Source organism: Haliotis asinina, chromosome 6 (assembly GCF_037392515.1).
Source record: "Haliotis asinina isolate JCU_RB_2024 chromosome 6, JCU_Hal_asi_v2, whole genome shotgun sequence".
Taxonomy (NCBI): domain Eukaryota; kingdom Metazoa; phylum Mollusca; class Gastropoda; order Lepetellida; family Haliotidae; genus Haliotis; species Haliotis asinina.
In genome coordinates, this window is record NC_090285.1 from 21,800,538 (window position 1) to 21,822,692 (window position 22,155).

General features: G+C 39.2%; 1 protein-coding gene across 10 annotated transcripts in view; it reads left to right on the forward strand.

The window, feature by feature from the left end:
• The first annotated feature begins 657 nt into the window (after positions 1-657).
• Positions 658-22,155, forward strand: part of LOC137287131 (perlwapin-like) — a 67,116-nt gene continuing 45,618 nt past the window's right edge. For 4 of the 10 annotated variants that reach the window (XM_067819283.1, XM_067819286.1, XM_067819285.1 and 1 more), the window contains exons 1-3: positions 671-950; positions 1,336-1,401; positions 2,471-2,564. In XM_067819283.1, coding sequence (XP_067675384.1) covers positions 927-950; positions 1,336-1,401; positions 2,471-2,564 — 184 coding nt within the window. In that variant the 5' untranslated portion in view covers positions 671-926. Of the gene's footprint in view, positions 951-1,335; positions 1,402-2,470; positions 2,565-4,015; positions 4,355-4,390; positions 4,466-22,155 lie in introns of those variants that run through there. The other 6 variants (XR_010957018.1, XM_067819280.1, XM_067819282.1 and 3 more) reach the window with 4 other exon arrangements.

A 22,155-nucleotide genomic window follows, 5' to 3' on the forward strand; every position in this document is an offset into this window, starting at 1 on the left:
TTTGCTCAAGAGATGTCAGACTCACACATTCTGTAAAACTTCTTCACCTAACTTTGCAAATGCTGGGAATAAAAGCAATCTACATTTCTGAACCAAGTGTAATGTCGACTTAAAGCAAAGTGTAAGAAAAAGAATTTAAAATGATGAATCCTATCATTATATTCTCATAGCTGAGTTGTTAAACCCAACCTCGGACAAGACGATGTAACTACGTAGGTGTATTCGACCACGACACAACTGTGTTTGGCTGTATAAGTACCACAAAAAAAGTGTGATATATAACATCTTTATATTCTCAAGTATGTTATGACGTATCTCTTGTACATCTCCAGTAATCATAATTATTTCTGTTTCAAAAGCGTAATATTTTCAAGGTTAGAAATGATCTTAAGCAGCCTCTACTTGTCAGAAGAGGCGACCAACGGGGTGGGTGTCAGGTATACCAACTTGGTTTATTGTGGTGATGCTTATGATGTCAATCACTGGATTGTTGGTGCAGACTCCACTATGCTGGAATATCGCTGAGTGGTGCAGTAATCAACTATTTGACTGGGCAATCGTGTGCACATAAAAACAAGCGCCTCTGCTGATTTCTGCGTAACATGTTGATTTATTACTGTGTTGTTACAGCCATCTGTTAAATGACGACATTGCATGGTCATAATGTTGTCTGGATCGCCATGTAAACGTAAGGTACTGTGAAGATGACACACTTACAGTTTTGATGTCAGAACAACAAGTGTGACATCGTGATTGATACATATTAGCTGCAGCGTGCTCAGATATTTTTCATTTTCAATTTTATGTCCGCATGAACTTTCATTGGACGATTTCTTTCAGTGACGTACACAGTAAAACAGGATGTATAACGGGCTATAAAAGTCGCCCACACTCCCCGTGTAAGCTATCAACTGCAAGAGACAAAAATGGCCGGATCTAGCTGTATACTGGTATGTAAATTTGCTTTCGTGTTTTTAAATGTCAGATTTGTGATACATGTATTTGTCGACGTCCCTCGCAGGCTGTCATAGTTCACACTCAACTGGGTAATTTGAATCGATCAATTCATTAGTAATATTTGTTTTAATTCATTATCACAGCAAGAGGTGAAAGAACTATTAGTGTAGAGCCTTTCAGGAATCTAATGATCATGGGGGCTGTGGGGCGGTTTAAGCATTATAACACGAGTGTTACGAAATGACGGATATGACGAACTGTTCATTGGGTTCAAGCTAAATGTATACATTGGTCAAACTGCTTATAACGAAGTACAGTTATATTGTGATCGCTATAACCGTTATAATCCAAGTCCATTCCATTCTATATTTTTCACAGGCTATCTCATTGCTATCTGCCGCAGTTTCTGCGATTCCCTCAACAAAACCAATAAATCCTTGTGCCGTGAGTATAAATCTGATATACGTTACACTACGTTTATAACGAACACGCTTATAGAGAAGATCCGGATAAAACGAACTGGTTTGGGGGCCTTACTATTTGCTGTACATTCAAGTCGTAAAATGCTTTTTGAGTTTGTTTTTCGTGTGTAAGGTTTAGCGTACAGCTGAGCTCAAGAAGTTGACAAGTTCATATATTTACGGTTTCATTACAACTGTAACTGACACATCACGCAGAAAACTAAAACATACTAAAACTGAGTATGTGGTTCCCATGCATGACCAGCAGATCCCATATGCACTTAACTCCGTTTATAACAAACACTCTTATAGAGAGCAACCGGATCTGACGAACTGGTCTTTGGTCCCTACTATTTGCTACACATTCTAACGAACTGGTCTTTGGTCCCTACTATTTGCTACACATTCTAACGAACTGGTCTTTGGTCCCTACTATTTGCTATACATTCTAACGAACTGGTCTTTGGTCCCTACTATTTGCAATACATTCAAGTCGTAAAATACTCTTATTTGTTATTACTTTATTTTTCTTCAGATATGTTGACGAGAAGATTAATAAATTTACGCGTTCATAACACCAATGGGTACCACGTCGTGACGTGAATGAAATACAAAAACAGTTTTAAACGACCAGGCAGTAATATCAGCATATAAAACCCCATTCTAAGAAACCATCCTACAATAGCTCCAGTTGTTACATGAATTTGTAATGCCAAACAGTTTTGTTAAATAACAATTATTTCTACATGACATATGATTTTATTATATCGAGGTGGTTTCAAACAAAACAAAATCCGATCCCTAACAGAAATAAATATTCAGAGTTGAATTTCCATTTCTAACACCTGTTGGGCGGTAGAGTAGCCTAGTGGTTAAAGCGTGTGTTCGTCACGCCGGAGACCCGGGTTCGATTCTTTACATGGGTGCAGTGTGTGATTTCCTGGTGTCCCCCGCCGTGATACTGTTGGATTGTTGCTGAAAACCAAATTCACTCACTGTCTCACGCCGTTAGGAAACTGAGAGAACAATGGTCTATTTTTATGTCCATATAGGTTGTCCGTTGTGAAGCAGGAACAGTCTGCAAAGTACAGACCGTGAAATGTGTCAAGGCGCCATGTCCGAAACTTCCAAGATGTGTTCCAACAGGTGAGTAAATAAGCCGTGAACTACGTTTGTAACGAACAAACTTATAACGTCATGACGGATAAGACGAACTTAGTTGTTATTCTATCCACTTGTTACATAGTTGAGTCGAAATGCATGTGGGGAACTATCGTTACAGCGAATTAACATTAGTAATCCTTCGAAGTCCTTGTACATTTGTAGTAATATTATCATACATATGTCTTAAGTGTCCCATTAGCGTGTGTGGTGTCTGACGCATGTTTATATTGTTGTTTTTTGTTGTTGTTTAATGTATCGCGTAAATGTGTGAAATGTACTTATGGGTGGGACACTTTCATTTTTAAAAATATATCATAAGCAAAGACAAAAAAAAACTGAATATCCTATGATTTCTGAGCCTGGACAGAAACATTTGAACTTGAGCAAAGAATGGACGTTCTCTCAGATCCCACTTGAGTAAATGGAAAGGGCTGTCTCCTGTTTGTTACACTTGTATGAAAGCTTTAGTACTTTACGCCTAAAATGAGTGAGTGAGATACGCTTTAAGTCTCATCGGCAATATTTCAGTCATATCGTGACTAAATCAACTTTGTATCAGTTGAAAGTAAATTTTAAAATCCTGTCATCGAAGGACAGTGAAACAACTAGATTATCACAGATATAAACGTAGAACTAGTTATTAAATCTAGGACATGTTTAAGTAAAGATGACACAGAAAAGGCTATAGATTGGCAACAACTGTAGGTGGGACACCAAACACCATAGATCGCCGTAATATGGAATGATGGAGGACTTACAAAACATTTGCTTCCTTCATTGGCAATAGCTGGATTTAGACCCTCACTTCAGAGATTAGCAAGTTTTGACAACTGACGATTTGCCATCATTTAAAATACCATATATAATGTGGTTAAAACTAAAAGTACGTTTGATTTGGGACTTAAGTACTCTCTGTAATTGTATTAAGCCTAAAGAATCTCCCTTGAATCCAACGTGTAGACCCAGAAATAAAGCAAATATTCACAAAAGCCCATAAAACTGAAAAGGAGCCCGTGAAGGGAGATTAGAGGGAGGGAGTTTAATTTCACGCCGCATTTAACAATATTCCAGCTTTATGGCGGAGGTTTGTATATAATCGAGTCTGGACCAGACAATCCAGTCATCAACAAAATGAGCATCGATCTGCGAAATTCTGAATTGATGACATGTGTCAGCCAAGTCAGCGAACCTGACTAACCGATGCCGTTAGTCGCGTATTACGACAGGCATTGGGTTACTGAAGATCAATTATAACTCAGATCTCCACGGGGGTCTATATTTGTGTTTGATTACCTTTTAAATGATATTCTGGAGCCCGGGATGTGATATAGGAATACAGGTCTGTGATAGAAATACTACAGTCCACCTTACTTACATGAAACAGCTTTGCGTTTTGACACATGTGTTTACATTGGATAACGATCCTGTTTTAGATAAACCTGGATCATGCCCAAAGCCGGTGCCTGGCCTCTTCGGTATCTGTATAGCGCGATGCTCCACTGACGCTGATTGTGATGGCGACCAGAAGTGTTGTGGAAGCTGTCCCAGACAATGTACTCGCCCGGTCCTTCCCAGACACAAACCAGGTACCTGCCCCTGGTTTCCAAAACCCCATCAGGTCTACTGCACGTCCCAACAGCAGTGCAACAGCGACTTTGACTGCGGCGGTAGACTTAAGTGTTGTGGGTCTTGTCCCCGGAGATGTGTCAAACCATCTTACCTGAACATGTACAGAGGATGAATTGTTGTAAAACATACTCAGAGCAGTCAAACATAAGCTTGTGTTGTCATTTTCTGTCGCATTACAGAGTTGGACTTTATTCTTCTTTGTGCTGAGCAACAGCGACAATATCCTTTTCATTTAATAACTAGCAAGCAGGCAGGTAGGATAACTTATGACATCAGTTTGTTTCAATTACATGTTTTCACGGGCTTCTAAGCTGAGAAAACGTGCATACACACGATATCACACCACACGAAATAGTGTCTTTCCATGTGCTTATTGTTGTTTGAAATACGTTTGGAGTGGTTGGATTCTATGTCAAAAGATTTTAAGTGACAAAAATGATATCGGCATGTGGTCGCTATTCTTCTTGGTCTTGAACAGTACTGGCATTGACTTTTTCATTTGATAACCAAGCAAAGAGATAGCTTATGGCATCGGTTTGTTATATTTGTCAGTTTTCACGCGACTCTATGCTGATATTAGTTTATGTTTATATATCACACTACACAAAATAGTGTATTTCCATGTGTTTACTCCTTGTTTGAAATGAGGTTTGGAATTGTTGGACTTTATGTCCATAAGCGACTTAACCAAATGGTTTGAGAAACAAGGGATTGTAAGTGACTAAATTATATTGGCGTGTGCAAGTTTGTGTCTAAGTGTCAGGTGTTTAGAATGTAAGGCAAAACAATAGAAGTATTTAGATGTATTTATATCGGTTCTTGAGTGAGTGAGTGAGTGAGTGAGTTTAGTTTCACGTCGGACTCATCAATGTTCAAGCTATATGGCGACGGTCTGTAAATACTCGAGTCTGGGCCAGACTATCAAGTGATCAACAACATGAGCATCGATCTGCGCAACTGGGAATCGATGACATGTGTCAACCGAGTCAGCGAGCCTGACCACCCGATCCCGTTAGTCGCCTCTTACGATGAGCATATTAACCTTTTCTGGCTAGCATGGGTTGCTCAAGGCCTAGTCTACCTCGGACCTTCATATCGGTGCTTGAAATTAATGGAATGAACGCATTGTATGTTATGCAGGTCTGACATAATGGAGACAAAAAAACGACCATGTCTTAACTGGTTCAAGAGTGTGGGTAGAGAAAATGGCAGGAGCATTTAGTATATTCCAAACATGACGAAACGACACTGGGAATGTTTGTCACACAACATAACGCTAGAGTTTAAGATGTTTGAGTATATTGGGCATGTGATTACACGATGCCATTTAGAAAGTGGTCAAATGTAACATCTGTAATATTTGGGATTTCATTTTCTCCGTAAAGTACAAATTCTAGTACTATCCGGGATTCGAACCCGCACCCTCAGAGTCAGGCACCTAATCGCCAGCACACAAAGTCAGTCGCCTAACCCGCACAGCCACCGCGACTTCCACTAGTGGACTTCCATGTTGTATATTGGGCATACTGATATATTATTTAAGTATTTGACACTGTGTGTGCACATTGTTACCTAATATCAGACCGGTACATGTGGAGAGGGAGTAATTGTGGTGACTTTAGGGTATTCACACATTTAATTAACAACTTTGTTACGACGTAAATTTGCCGACATATGGCTGGAATATTGCGGAGTGCGGCGTACAACTTAACTAACTCACTCACTGCGACGTAAATTGCAATACTTGCGGCAAATTGTAATAATCCTTGACGTAAATAGTAGCAAAAACGTAAATTGTAGCAGAAATTGAAGTGAATTGCCATACGCAAATTGTTAAAAACAATCTTAGCTGTGGTAAAATGTAATGAATATTTATATTTCATACATGATATAATTTAGTCAGGGCGACAACGCAAGAAAGAAATGATGGAATTTGTTCAAAATGGGTAGCACCACCAGTTGAATTTATTGACCCTGACACAATTTGCATTATCTAGCCTCATGTAAGAATGTCGAGTTTTGATTGGTCCACGTGACTCTGATAAAATACTAGTACCATGTGCATCCATCACGATCCGCTTGCGGGAGTATAGAAGTCGTGTACTCCCGCTACGAAAGTCATATCACCCCGCTACGCCTCGGTGACGACGCAAAGTGAGAAAAGCGTGCATCGACAAGCCTTTAGTAACGTGCGGTGCATTGAGGTCAAACGATCAGCTGGTGTCAACATGGCAGCAATGAAACGTGTTGTCTGCTGCGTGTTGTTTTGTTTTGATCTAGTGAAAACATTCAGCTAGATAAATTCGTTATCACATCGTGTCTAGGGAAATACAGGGTTTTATCAGTCCCTCGTATTTCTCGGGGAATACAGCTGCGGGCGAGGTTGATGATGCTGTCTATGGTGAGGTGGGATGCCCTAAACAGTGAACTGGACCACCTCAGAAAGACATTCACTACATTCAACGGTTACCCTGCCCAACTCGTCACAGCGACCATCAACAAGACCCTCAAGGACCGAGAACCCCGCCTCCAGCCTGCAACATCACCCATCAGAGTAAACATACCCTACCATGGCCCCATCAGTCATCAGATATCACGCCTCGTCAAGACCAAAGCCGGCATCGATGTCACCTTCTCCAACGGCAAGACCATCAAAACCTACCTAAAAGCCAACGGTAAAGGACCCAGCTGTGAACATCCTAACCCGAGAGGATGCATCTACCAGATCCCTTGCAACTGTGGCGACCTACACATTGGAGAAACGCTGAGACCAATCAACACCAGAATGAAGGAACACTAGACCTCAGTCAGCAAACTCGACCAGAAATCGGCCATCTCTGAACACATTCTCAAGAATCCTGGACATTCAATTCGATGGAAGGACACTAGGATACTATCTACCAACAACAACAACTGGCGCCAAAGGAAACTACAAGAGGTCATCGAGATCAGGAGACAGAAACCAGCAATCAGTCGTGACCAAGGAGTGTACCTACCAAGTGCCTTGGACTTGTTGATGTATTAATCTTATCTATCCGTGAACATTCTATTTATGTAATTGTTGTGTTTACACAACATTGTGCCAATATATGGCCAATCTACCCGTGTACATCCTTTTCAACTTGTGTTTGTACATCATCATCCATCATCCCTAATTCCCTAACATGTAAATCATGTACATCATCCTTAATGTCCAATCATGGGTAATGTAATCACCATTGGCTTCCATCCTTAACCCCCAATCATGTACATCGTTCTTAATCCCCAATCTGTCTTATCTATACATAATCCTGTCATGTGTAATGTAATTACCATAGGCTTCCATCATTGTTATCATAACGGTCGGCTTCCTATCAGTGCTTGTTTATACTGGCTTCCAGCTTTCATTAATTCATTCCACTTGTTACTTTGTTATTGTTTACCTGTACATATAAATATAGCTCTGTACCCCATTATCATTCACCTGATGAAGGAGTAGAGTAAGCATTAACTCAGAAACGTTGTGTTCTCATAATAAAGACGTTGATATCCATAAATTAACCATGATATCCATCTTCATTCTTGAGTGCGTATAAGCTCCGCTCACTGATATTTCATCTCTACCAGCCATGTCATGTCATTACAGAAACCCAACGATGTTGCGAGTGTCCAATAGTAGTTCCCGGCGGATGCGCAATATTTCGCAAGCACCAGTTTGAAATATGTTTTTTCTTTTTTGACTATTATGCTATTATGAGGTGCTGAGGTGTTATATTTTGTGTATTTATAGATTTTGTATTTTTTTAAATTTAGTAAGAATGACTTACATGGGTCACATTTTGCCATTTTTTATTACATGCAGGTTTGGTCAATTAAGATAATCTAAATATATGTTATATTTTGGTTTCAAACGTAACTATTTGGATCAAATGAATTATGACTGTAAACTATTATACACACATATCTTTGTCATTCAGTAATTAGCACCATTAAAAGGAAATGGAGTTTAATCGTAATTATTTTTCGAAGTGGTAAGAATGAATTACACTGGATACGTCAGCCATTTTCGTGCCATTATCTACATATTTTCAATAAGGATTCGAAGTCTAAATCACCCTCGTGCCGTCACTAGACATGCCCATGTCTCATTTTTTTCCTTAGCGCGATCCAAATTATCGTAACTCTGTGTTCCCTACAACACGTATCTGTCACGAAAGCACACAATGGTTTTATACAAGCACGTCATTCATGCATGCACCGTGAAAACAACGTCTGACGCTTGACGTCAACAACCGTTTTCAGTTCGAACCAGTACCGGCTCATTCCACACAACATGGTATCTTGTAGATTAGGACGATCGTGCCAAACAATATCGGGACAATTCGGCAAGCGTCAGTAGATTGAAAGCACGAAGCACCAAGTCTACCCGTGACCTTCGTAATTCTCCGCAACCAATTCGACCTTTCCGTATATTTCCGTGACGTCACAGGAATGACTAGCTAAATTTGCAGATTGTGCAACAATGTGGACGTAGCTCAATCAGTTAGCTGTCGGGCTAGCAAGCCGAATGTCGCAGGTTCGCGTCCGACGGGTTCTCACAAACTGGATGCCTGTCTCACTGACATGTGACCTACGGCTGAGAACGTCCTCACGAGAAATTGTGGTGCTGAATTCTAAAGGTGCTCCGATAAATCTAGTACACTTAATGTGAATTGAGGGGAGAGGGGGTGTTTTCTGACAGGTATATCTGCGAGGGGTGTTCAAAATGTAGTCAGCCTAACCAAGAATATGATACAAATGCAGCTTATTATGTTTTATTTTTCTACATATTATCTGTCAGCCTTAAGCAAATTTGTTTTGTTCCAACCACACGATTCCCATTTGACTGACTTTTTATCTTGGTACTCCTCAGAACGCAACATCTGCAATTCATGCATCACAAACTTCAAGACACAAACTGTGCAAGTGAGCGAGTGAGTTAAATTTTACTTCACATCGGCAATATTTCAACCATATTATCGTCACGGCAAAGATGGTATGTACTGAGCATAAGTGTATGGACTATTATATACATTTTAATAAAGGATAAAGGTATTAAAGAGAAAGACAGTATAAACGACCAGATTATCACACGTTAATAGTTTGAGTTCAGTGTAAAATGCTAAATCATTTCAAAATAACAAAATAATAAAATCGGTCTACAGATCGCCAGCAACTGAAAGTAAATCACCATGCTCGGTATCATAGGGACTTTCGTTACCTTTGCTTCCTGCATGGCCCCTAGTTGGATTTATGTCACCCAGTCAGCGAAATTTGAGTAATTTGGCCATAAATTAAAACTTCAAACATTCGACGATTACAATTCTCGCAATGATCGACAAACACTGAACGATGTGTTCTTCAGAACTCTCTTCGGGTGACAATATTTTCCAATATATATATGTTTACGATACGTGCCATGTTAATCTAGCCATGTTAACATAGCCACCTTCATACGTTATAAATGAAGATATAAACAGACTACATGTCTAACCGGATCTATTGTGATGATCCGTTAGGGTTCAGCCTCATGAGCATCATGAAAAGCGACACAAACATTACCCTAATGTTAAGTCTCGAAAGCCTGGTATGATAAACGTTCATACATCTTTATAAGCAAGGATAGTGTCGTTTTCTTTCGCCGTCCTCGGTAATTAGCTAGGAGTGAGTGAATATCATACCGCCAGAATTACATTTTATTCACTTTCAGACTCTAACTGAATAAACATTTACAGTGATAAAATTATCCTTAACGGTTTTACATTGAATTACTTATCCCTTCTAAGGGCAAAATCAATACATTCAGGCTGGACATGCTTAATCGTGTTTATGTTCGTTCACCGCAATGGATACAAAACAGGTCCTTACCTTTTAATATGTATACAGATGTATATCGCATATGGCCAATGGGACATTGTCTGACAATGACCTCCTCAAATCTGGACTGACAACCCAAGTAGGTCGAACCGATAATTGGTTGTACTTGATGTAATTTATTGATGCTTACTTGGATGTCCCACTTCTTCTGCCTCAGATCATGGAGATTTGTGTGATTCTCCCTTCATGTCTGCTGAAAGAGCTTGCTTTTGGAGACACTACCCACACCATTTCAGTTGACGTAATGATAAGGACATTATTTATTCTAATGCTTTCATTTATGCATGCATGATAGCAAGGTTCCAAACTATATAATGAATAATCACATAAGTGTCAGCTCTCATTATAGTCTACATGTGGGCAGAATGTTTTTGAAATACTTAACAAACTGTCTCCTTCTAAATAATAATCAAGCAATCCAAATCTTTGGCAGTAAGTCATCATATACTATAGTGAACATATTTCATATGATATTATTTGAAGGCATACCTCTCTAAGAAAGGTAACAAATGACAGATCGGAGTCCATTTCTCCTCTAGTAATTGGTGATTCTGGGACACCGTCAGCTTTTACAGATTTGGATAAAGCCCAAGCATTAAATAATATTTTATGTATGTTTCAAATGTTAATGATGGCGCCAGGACTTTGCACAGTGTTAGTAACCATCACTGTGTTAATAGCATAACAAATGTCATTGTAACCGAAAAGGAGGTATCTGATTGGGTTAAGACCTTACTGGGTAATGTCACTGCTATTTTGAAAGAAGTTGATATACCCCTACCAACCCCAATTACGGACCTATTGGTTAACTATGTATCCTGGTAAAAGTCTTGAAAGAACAATGATAAAGTATGTGTACAAGTATTCCATGAAGATGTCATTTTAAGCAAAGGACAAGGTATGATAGAGGCCATTATTGGCCCACAACACGTCATGATTATCAAAATTTTACAACATGATAATTTTAGCATAAAAAGGGCTAAATTAATTGTTGAAGTTACCTCCAATTGCATTTTTAGAATAAGAATATTGCATCAAGGTCTAGCAGATGATGAACACAAGCAGACGTCAAGTCAGTCATACATATTTTTAAAGTGTAATATATAAGCTTAAATTCACACTGTGAGGGAAAGGAATATGTAGCTTAATGGTTGTTATAGTGGACTGTTGGTTTTCTTGTTATCAGACATGCAGGTTCAAATCCATGCAACTGTTCTTTCGTTTTTTCAAAGTTTGTTTATCAAGTATACAATGTTTAACTAAACTGTTTCACATCAAATCCAAATATTGGTTTTTTTCTTAAGTTTGGTAATCTATGTTACAACACTGTTGAAACAGGTTTTAATTAACATCATGTAAATCTTTTCTTAAGACACTGACCATTCATCTTTTCAAGTCGGTCTAGTTGCCTTTGTTCCCAATATTTTAAAATTCATATTTCATATATTTTGATCTACTTTAGGTTTATACACTCTTGAATACTGGAGTTCTTGATAGTGAATCAGAAACTGAGATTGATGACTGTGTGAATAAACAGTAATAGTGGATGTTTTATATCTTTGAAGTGGATAAGTTGTGAATAATTACTCTGTGAAGTCTTTTGAATACTGACTTTAACACTTGCATGGTGTTAATATGAACCTGCGCTGACAATGAAATTTCACCTGAAATGGGCCCCTATGAGGTCAAGACCTGTGATTTTTAGTGCAACACAATTGGTTATTGTAATAACATATGATGATTGAGATGTTAACTGTATATTTGCTAAAACTGGTTGTAACTGCTGACTTGTAACACTTACTAGTTAAAATGAAGCTGTGCCCAAAATGTAGCTTTACCCAAAACAGGCCCCTGTGATTCCTAGTACAACATGATTGGTTCACATGCTTAAATGTTGTAAAATTAACCCATGGATTACATTTGCAAAGAATGCTGTGAATAATGACTGAGGTTTGGGGACACAATTGGCAAGTAATTGAATTAACAATGTTTTGTAACCCTAATTGGGCCCCTTGAGGTTAAAACATTATGATTGACATTGACATGTTTTTCAGTATGACTACCTGTTGTAAAGCTGCTGTAATTTGTATGTAAATAAAATGACAGTTGTAAATAAGTCATTATGGCACACTGACATTTCAGACTTCTTATTACTTTTCATGGGAACTTATAAAACCCATTTTGGGCCCCTCTGCAGTGAAATTAAACGTCAGATCATATAAAATATAGCATTTTTATGCATAGCTAACTTGTCTCTAAACAAATAACATGTTTTCAACCAGTTCTGTTAGTGGGCCAAAAACCACCCGTATCATACCGTGTCCTTTCTGTCAGCTTTTACTGCTAGTCATTCTACTGCATCTAAACTCGGAGCTTTATCACAAAAAATCGTCAGTTTTAGATAATTGCCACCTTTGCTGCGTGACATATTGTGACACTTCAAAAGCTCTTGAGAGGGCTTGGCATAAAGGTTTATTGCACAAATTTGAAAATTATGCTGTTCGTGGGACGTACTGAGTGGGTTAACTTACCATCTATCGGACTGACGAGAGTGTGTATTTGTTAACGGAACATTATCAAATGAACTGAATTTATGTTACTGCAGGTGTTCTTCAAGGCTATGTCATCGGTCCATTTGTGACCCGTGTATGTATCAATGATTTCCCTGGACATTTATAAAATGTCACAAGAATGTTTGCCGATGACACCTCAATCGGGAAAAGATGCAAAATACATAGAAACTACTCTCAACTATGATTGAATATATGGCAGAAAAGTGGTTTGATAAGTTTCAAGACTAAATACATGCTTTTCCACCATGGACACTGGCCTTAAGTCACTGCCTCGACCTTCAATAATGAACATTAGGAGTGTGTACATCAACAGACACATCTTATCAGACAATACAAAATGGTCTCATCATGTAACTGCTGTAGTAGGCCTCTAAAATACCTTCTACTTTATGGTCGTTAAAGTACGTCTTTCCAAGAAATATTCCACCAAGCATGTGCCCCTGAGGTCTGAGACAATAACCTATTGTCTCGCACATATTTACTATGAACTTTAAATGGATCTGCTTGAAGCAGCAAAAATAGTAACCGGTTTATCAAAATTGGCATCAAGAGCTAGTTTGTACGGTAAAACTAGTTGGTTACCTTAATAAGTTATAAGTACACGTAAGAAACGTATAACCTTTTACAAAATTGTAAACATGCAAACTCCTGATTATCTTGTGACTTACATCCAACATCTACTGAAACTGTAATTTGCGTAACAAGCCTAATTTGGTTTTTGCAAAGATTCGAACCAAAGTTTCGAACCACAGTACATCAGAAGTCATTTATGTAGGATCATTTATGTAGGATTGTGTCTGCCATCGACTTTTGAAGCACAATATCGGTTTTCACGAGATAAAAGCACGATAGTCCATTGTGGATATCGTCCATTTCGATGCAGAGTTGCCCATTTTTGCTGTGATGGCCTGTGACAGCAGAGGTTTCTTCCGCGGAGAAATTGACCAACTGATGGGTCCGTTGTGTGTCCCAATGGTCTGGCGTACTGTTTCCGTCGATCTGGGGAAGCGAACTTGCAGATAGCTGGACACAGTCTGTCGGCCTTGACGCACTGTCTCGACACTGATGGATTCGTTGTGTGTCCCAATGGTCTGGCGTACTGTTTCCGTCGATCTGGGGAAGCGGTCTTGCAGATAGCTGCACACAGCACACTGACCCCATACTACTCTTGCAGTAGTCCTAGCATGAACATTAAAATGATTGGCAGTTTGGCCAACTTCGTCCAAAGATGCCGTTCCTCTGGTCTCTCGTAATTCGTGTCATGGCGATTGTGTCTAAACAAACATAAGTTCGGGCAAGTTTGGGACTTGCTGTCATTGATACGGTTGTCATTTTCTTTTTTACGAACGTCGTACGGAACCTTTAACCATGTCAGCCCGTCTGCGTGCAATTAGCCGATATGCTTTTTTATCAGAAAGCACACTGATGTTGGTAATAACTGTCAATTTGGGCTAAAAACTATGGTAACAAAACGATACAATCATAATAAAAACACCCCTTGGCAAAAACAATATTTGAAATGACGTTTCTTTTGTGGCTCAGCATATTATAATCTTTCAGCTTATCTGAAGCCAAAATATGCATCTGTCCACATTGACAACACGAGGGTGAAAAAATGGTGTGTGTATTTTTTGCAAACGTGGTTGCTTATCAGATTGCCAGACGATGTATAGCTCGGTCCTGACGACATGGTTTTGTATACTTCCGTTACAGCAACTCAGTCTTTGGCGATTTAAAACGCCAACAACAAATGCATCCTCACGGAAAGGACTGTGTATATTCCTCCAACGCACATAGAAAATATAGATAAAAACGTTTGATACCGCTGACATCTTTCGAATACGATATATATATAGTAAACTGGGGCTTAGTTTATCGACTTTCGGACCTATACTTGGGGCTTATGCCTTGAACTTGTTATCTGGCGCCCTAGCAACATGAACAAAGTCTTTCCATGAAAGGAATCCCTTGAAACACTGTTGACAACTGTAAGGATGACACAGAGTTAGACTTTGAATCAAAACTGAAGATATGTAGTAAACCCATTCTTACTAAATTTAGAAATGCAAGATATAAAATACATAAAATATTACCCCTCAGCACCTCTTAATACATAGAAATATGAGCGTTTTTGTAAATAAAAATAGAAAAATAGAAAAATATGTTAAACTGGTGCTTGAGAAAAATTGCGCACCCGCCGGTGAACAACTACTGGAAACTCGCAACATCGTTGGGCTTCTGCAGTGACATGGCTGGTAGAGATGAAACATGAGCCGTCGTCACAGGGCATTGTTTCGAGAACATACTTTTGAAATAACTGGGGCGTCATAGTCAGAAACACCAAAGTCAGAAGACTGGCGTAGCTACTCAGTCGGACGCCGGGTTCAAGCCTACATCACTGCGGTATTGAACAATATGTTCTGCCCAGAAAGTTGTAAAAGCTCTCAATCGATTTTGCATTGGTGATCGAATAGTCGATAATGCACCCCAGTGTCACTCATGTGTATCGTTTTTCTTCTTGTTATCCATTGAATACTATTGCTGAATGATTGTGTTTTACAATAAACATTTAATGCTACCATGTTTTGCATACGTTTTTTAAAGGAAATATTTGGTGGCGTTTCCTTTGGACCCACGTTTAACCACTGACCTGATTCCGGTTTAGTCGTAAGCTTTACCGATAATGTAAACAAACTCTAAAGGAAACAATAATCCAAACAAATACATCGTTTTGTGTCGTGTGCAAGTGATCTCAATTCATTTATGAAAGAAAGACAAGGAATAGCGAAATAAATAGCTTACTTAATGTCAACAATCATTTGCATAAACACATCTCCCCACCGCAGTGCTTCTTGCGCACCCCCTTCTCACAACTAAAACAAGAAGACAAAGTTATCAATGTCCCCCGCAACGGCAAAATACCCGTCATGAATTTGTCTACTAGTTATGATGAAAGTATGTCAATGTTTTAGTTTGCATAATTGTTTTGATTTTCATAACCGATGGGTTAACAGGACGACAGATTTTAATGCACGTTGAATACATGCGCCATTTCTAATAGCCAGCTTGTCCCCTCTTACAGGGAGATAATTCCTGTCTTTACTTGCTTCCTACCGCTAATAATACATCCGTCTGCCTTTTAACACTACATCCCTTTTCTACTTGGATGGAAAATTAGCTTTTAAAAGTAAAATAAAATAATAATATCACAGTGGACATGGATTGTGACATATATTCTCCTATTAACTTTAAAGCGCATGTTTTAACCAATGCTAAACTTTCTGCAGCCTTAAAAAATAATGATTTAAAGTCTCTCACTGTGGAAAGAATTGGCCTGAACACACTATTATGAAAAAGTCCTCTTTGCATATTGTTTTACATAACAAAGTCATGGAATCTGGACGGACGTTCCCGGGGTGGATATCTCTGTTCTTGGATTTTTTTTATTCAAATCCATTTCCAGAACCGGTTCTTCAGGAACAGTGTTATTTAATGTTTCACCACTTGGCATGTCAATCGCAAGTGTGCTCTTTGTCTCCTGAATTTGAGATTCTGTTGGTTGGCAAGGAGAGGGTTTGAAGAAAATGCTTTTTCTTGTGACTTGTCGTCCTCCACATTTAGCACTTATCATGGAAACTTTGGTTCAGGTTATAGTACAAGGAAGGTTCATAAGGCTTTTTTGACTTATGAACTGATGTGTTTTTCAACAGCACTGCATCTCCTTTCTGATAATCCGAAGGTTTTACATACGCTCTTCTGTCAGCATATGTTTTCATCCTTTGCTTTGCTTGGGCATCTTTCTCTCTCATGTGAGAATCGGTTTCACTAACCTGATTGTCTACACTCGGCAATCGGTTTCTCATTTTATGTTGAAACAACGCAGCTGCAGGAGGAACACCAGTGGATGAGTGTGGTGCAGTTCTGTAAGATAACAAGAACTTGTACATTTCCTGTTTTCAATTGGAAAGCTCTTGAACCAAACAACCTTTAATGGATTTCTTAATGGTACGCATGAAGCGTTCAGTTTCTGCGTTTGCCCGAGGTCACCAAGGTGGTATTTTCGGATGTTTGAATCTAGTGTTTTCTGCTTAGACTTTGAACTCATGGCCATTAAATGGAGGGCCATTGTGAGTCGTGAGCACATATGAACACCTTATCCAATCTTGGAATCATACTCCTGGCAGAGTCAATTGACATGATTTCAGCAGCCACACATCTTGAATATTCATTTTGGATAACTAACAAGTAGTCTACAGTTTTGATTTGTCAAGAGTCGGCACTGAGTTCACGCCATGGTCCATGAGGTAGCTCTGACATTTGAAACGGTTCTCTTGATGGAGTTTCCGTTGCAAATTGACATATTAGACAGTTTTTAACAGTGCTTTCAACCACCTGGTGCATCTTTTCTCGCAACAGAGATAACGTCTTGACTATACCTTGATACCCAGCGTGAGCTAGGTCCACAGTTTGCTTGTGTAAACTTTCCGGCAACACAATTTTTTGTCTCTTTTAGCAGAATGCTATCGTAAAACCACAAGTGTTAGTTCGTTCTGACACTTTTTCAAAGTGTCGTACATTTTGGGATTTATGTCATTCGATGACAATTTCCAGTTTCCAGTTTGACCGACTTGGTGACTGATTGCAGTGTCAGATCATTGTCAGTGGCTTTCACAACACGACTTCGGTACTGTCGTAGATATCACATACTGACTGTATTCTTCAGCAACACTTTCCTGTATGCTGTTCTTGAATGACTGAGACGGTTGTCTACTCAGATAATCTGTTGGATTTTCTGCACCTGGTCTATAGGTAACGTTGAAGTCATATTGCTGGATTCTCATCATCCAACGTTCAATTCTTTGCGGTAGATTTGCTTTCGGGTTTCCAAACAGGCTTGTCAGTGCTTTGTGATCAGTATATATTGTGAAGAAAGAACCAAACACATAAATGTGAAAATGGTCACATGTCCATGTGACAGCAAGAACTCAACGTTCGATTTGAGATTACCGTTGTTCAGTCGGTGTGAGAGATCAACTGGCAAACTGAACTACTCTCGAATTTCCTGGACCTTCTAGCTGACAGAGAACCGCACACAGCCCAACTGGACTCGCATGTCCATGACCAAGGTGTATCCGTGTGCATAATTTGACGAAGCTCATGGGTGAGTGTGGAATAGTTTGGAACGTGTCTTGCCCCACAGAGGTTTGTCACTCCTAGCAGACTCCTTACTTCCTTAGCATTCTTCGGTGATGACAAGTCCGTTACTGAAGACAGTTTGGCTTTACTTGGTGTGATACCTTGACCACTGAACATGTGTACAAAGAACTCGATGGATGCTTGAATAAACACACATTTCTCTGGATTTAATGTCAGTCCCTTTTCTCCCAGGCGCTGAAACAAACCTTTCAGGTTGTTGTCATGGTCGTCAGGTCCACACCCATGAATGAGAATGTCATCGCTGATATAGATAACACAAGATCACTCATTGCTTGACGAATGGCTTTTGGAAAACTAAACTTCAGCTGCACTGTTGATACCAAAATTCAAATGCTTGTAGCAGTAGAGTCCAAGATGAGTAGCAAAGGTTGTGAAGTACCGAGATTCGTCACTGAGTTCCAATTGTTTGTAACCTTGGTTAAGGTCAACTTTGCTAAATACAGTAGATCTAGCTAGTATGGTTGTGAGTTCATCGAGTGTAGAATTGTGTCGTTCTCGTTTGATTGCAGTGTTTGGATATCTCATGTCAACGCATACTCTCACTTTACCTGGACTATTTGACTTTGGAACTATAACTATACTGGTGATATCCAGGGTGTTGGTCCAACAGACTTTTCTATGATGTCACGTTCAAGATCTTTCTTGATTTGTTCCTCTATGTCTTTTCTGACATGAAATGGAACACGTCTGTATTGCTGAGCAACTGGAGGAACTTCTTTGTCAATGTGTAGCTTAACCTGAACATCTTTCAGTTTCCCGTAAATAGGTCAGAATATTCAGCAATCAGTTCATCATTTCTTGATTTGACAGTTCTTACGGAGTCATGGACCTGTAGCAGATTGAGTTTTTGTGACCCCTTCCAGCTCAGGAGACACTCTTCGTCATCAGCAACTACAAAGATGTTCGTGGTCACTGTCACTGTTTTCGACTTGATGTTCCTTTGAATCATCCTAAAACTGAAACTGAATCTTTCTTCCCATACGGAATTATCTTGATTTCACAGTTCTCTAGGGTTGGTTTTGGACTCAGCATTTAGAACACCTTTTCAGATACAGTGGAAGCTGTCTAAACCGGCACTCACTGGGACTGGATAAATATTCCGTTTTAAAGAATGTGCCGGATTGTAGAATTGATGATAAATGTACAAGCCACGAACGGGACAGAGACTTTGCGCCAATAATGACAATATGCCGGGTTGGATAGATGCCGGTTTTCACAGCTTTCACAGCTTTCACTGTATAGTGTTTACACTTGCTCCAGAATCAGCTAACATGCTGACACTCTTGCCATTAATGTTCAAGTCAAATTTTGGAAATTGTGTAGAATTCACCTTTGCTAAGAAAACATTGTCTTCTTCTGCATCACTATTGTCCATTTCCACATTCCGTACTTTCTTGCTTTGAAAATGTTTATTTCCAGAGCTCTTACACTCTTTTGAGAAGTGATTCATTTTAGCACACACTTGTCACACGCTTGACCTTGTAGTGCGATAGGTTTACCACTGCCCGTGGCTGTTCGGCTGTGGTGCTTGGTTGGCCATAATCTTGCTTGATATGAACGAACTCCCCTATCCTCGTCGCCAGTGTACTGATTTTGATAACCGATGAGTTAACAGGACGACAGATTTTAATGAATCACAACATGCACGTTCAATGCACGCGCCATTTTTATTAGCCAGCTCGTCACGACCCCCGTCCAGGGAGATAACTCCTGTGTTTACTTGCTTGCCTACCGCTAACAATACACCTGTATGTGTTATAACACTACAATAATGCCAGAGTGGAAGGAGATTATTGTAAAGTCTTACAGTTCTGTCACTACCAGTGAAGGTTGAGCTTGTTGCCATGGAAATACAAAAAAATATTATATTCATATATCCAAACCATACCAAAAGGCACCACCAGACCTATTTATAAGTTTTGTGAAGAAATAGTGTTACGGTTAAAATTTTGCCATGACAAAAGGTGTAAGAAATCCCCTCAGAACCAGCAAAATATAACACTGACAAGTCTATAAGATTTTCAATACTTTTGTATTCAGCAAATGCAAAGGCACGATACAAAGCAAAATACAGAGATTCACAATAGAGGATTCATGTACAATACACCTTAGTCAATTCTAATGTAATGGGTCAAAAATATAATATCAACTCACCAAAGTCTTGGTGGGAGAGTGAGAAACAGTTATGCAGAATGTAATACAGCAAGCGGTCAGGCAGCAGTTAAGTAAATCAAGCGTTGACGGAGGCAGGAAGATATATATATACTCCAGATTAGAGTAATAATCTTCCGGAAGTAAACAATTAATCAAGGGAGGCAACTCTAGGGCACTTCCTTAAAGCCTACTGCCATAATATGAAAATTGCTGAACATTTATGATACGGAACGTGACCCGTAATAATTATCATTCAAAACTTTAAACATTGTGGCCCAAATAATAATTATTACTTAATTAATAATACAATTTACAGAAAATACACTCTCGTAACAACAGTGAACAGTTGTAAACGTCTTCTCCAGAAAAGAAGTCAAGCCTGTTGTCATGGAAACCACGAAACATAAACTTCACACACTGGTGTAACCCCGAAAGGCACATCTGGGGATCATGGTAATCATGACAAACATGTGTACCAAGTTTGATGTAGCTATAGATTTGGAGATCTGCTCTGGAAAACATAACATTCTCAAGCTAAAAACACACTTGTTCAAGGAAGCCTTTGAACTTAAGCTCTTTCCTTTAATCTCATCTCTGTTTCGTGCGCTCTGGGCATGTTTAAGCATTGATATATGCTCGTTACAAATATGCTATTATTATTACATGAAAACAACAATGTCAGTGTTTTCCCGGGGAATAAAGTTTCAATTGCATGCATTGTTTCTTCTACAACAGCCGCAGACTGCACCATGAGCAATATCTGTTTAAAGTGGTCCAACTCTGTAATGCAACAGAAAATGACAACACAAACTCATATTTCACTGCACGGAGTTTATTTTTCAATGCTTCATGCTTTGGTAAGATGAGGGAATGGGCTCCCACAACACATTCATTTACCAGGGATATCTGGGCCAGCTACCTAGAACACCGAGGTAGTACAAAGTCTGGGGCAGTCTCCACAACACTTCTGGTCGCCATCGCAATCAACGTCAGTGAAGCATTTGTCTATACAGATACCGAATAGGCCAGATACCGGCTTTGGGCATGATCCAGGTTTATCTAAATAGAAGAAGGGCTGTGATATTTTTCAGTACGAGAGAAAATGTATTAAAAAGTAATCTAGCATGATATGACAAGTCTACAAAAATATTGTTCTGTCTCCAGTTGAATTTACGTTTCTTTGTAGATATATATTATACGTTGTTCACTGGTCACAGCGAGACCATGAGTTGATGTACCTTTGATGTTTGTTTATGTTCCCTGAGCCCGAAGGATACATCAATCCATGGGGCCAGTGAACAACGTATTTATCTTATAGAACACCTCAAAGTTAATTCTGAACCGTTTTAAGCACGGATCGTGCACTTAAGCGAACCTGTTTCAATAAAACGATTCGAATCTTGCATCTTGCTGTGTCTCCTGCAGGTATTGTCTTGGTAAATATGCCGCGGTGTAATTTCTCTTCATAGCATTCACACAGACTAAATTGGAACGTTTTGTCAACATATATTTATTGGAATGCGAGGCAAGTCATGTCGAAGCCATAGTTAGCTTTTGAGACGACACAAGAAAACATACTTAGAGTTATCTTCCTTCCATCGATTTGAATTCGCAAAGCATCGATAATATCCGTACATCATACGTGAGGCAATGTTATTGGAGATAAAGAAGTACAAGAACGAAGTACCGAATGAGTTGCCATTGGCAACAGTGTACATTGCAATGCACCTCGCTTGTAAGCAGGGTACAATGAAAATAATACAAGAGCGCCCAACCAGTCAGAAAACCTTGCCACAATTATTACCAAATAAAGAACAAAAAACACATGAATTTACTCTAACTTAAATGAAAAGATACACTGAAGTTATCATACCGAGTAAGAATACACGACCTATAGAAAACACAATCGTTATGCTCACCACTACTTTGGACATTCCTGAGGCTGTTCACTGTGCAAGCACATGGCCTAAAGTTGCATGAACTGAGGCAGTTACCTCTCTCCATGAGGGTTGTTAAAAATGGCAGTGGTATTAAGCGAAATAGGAGTAAAATTACACTTGGTTAATTAAAAAATTCGAAAAATGATTTTGAAAACTAAAGTTTTA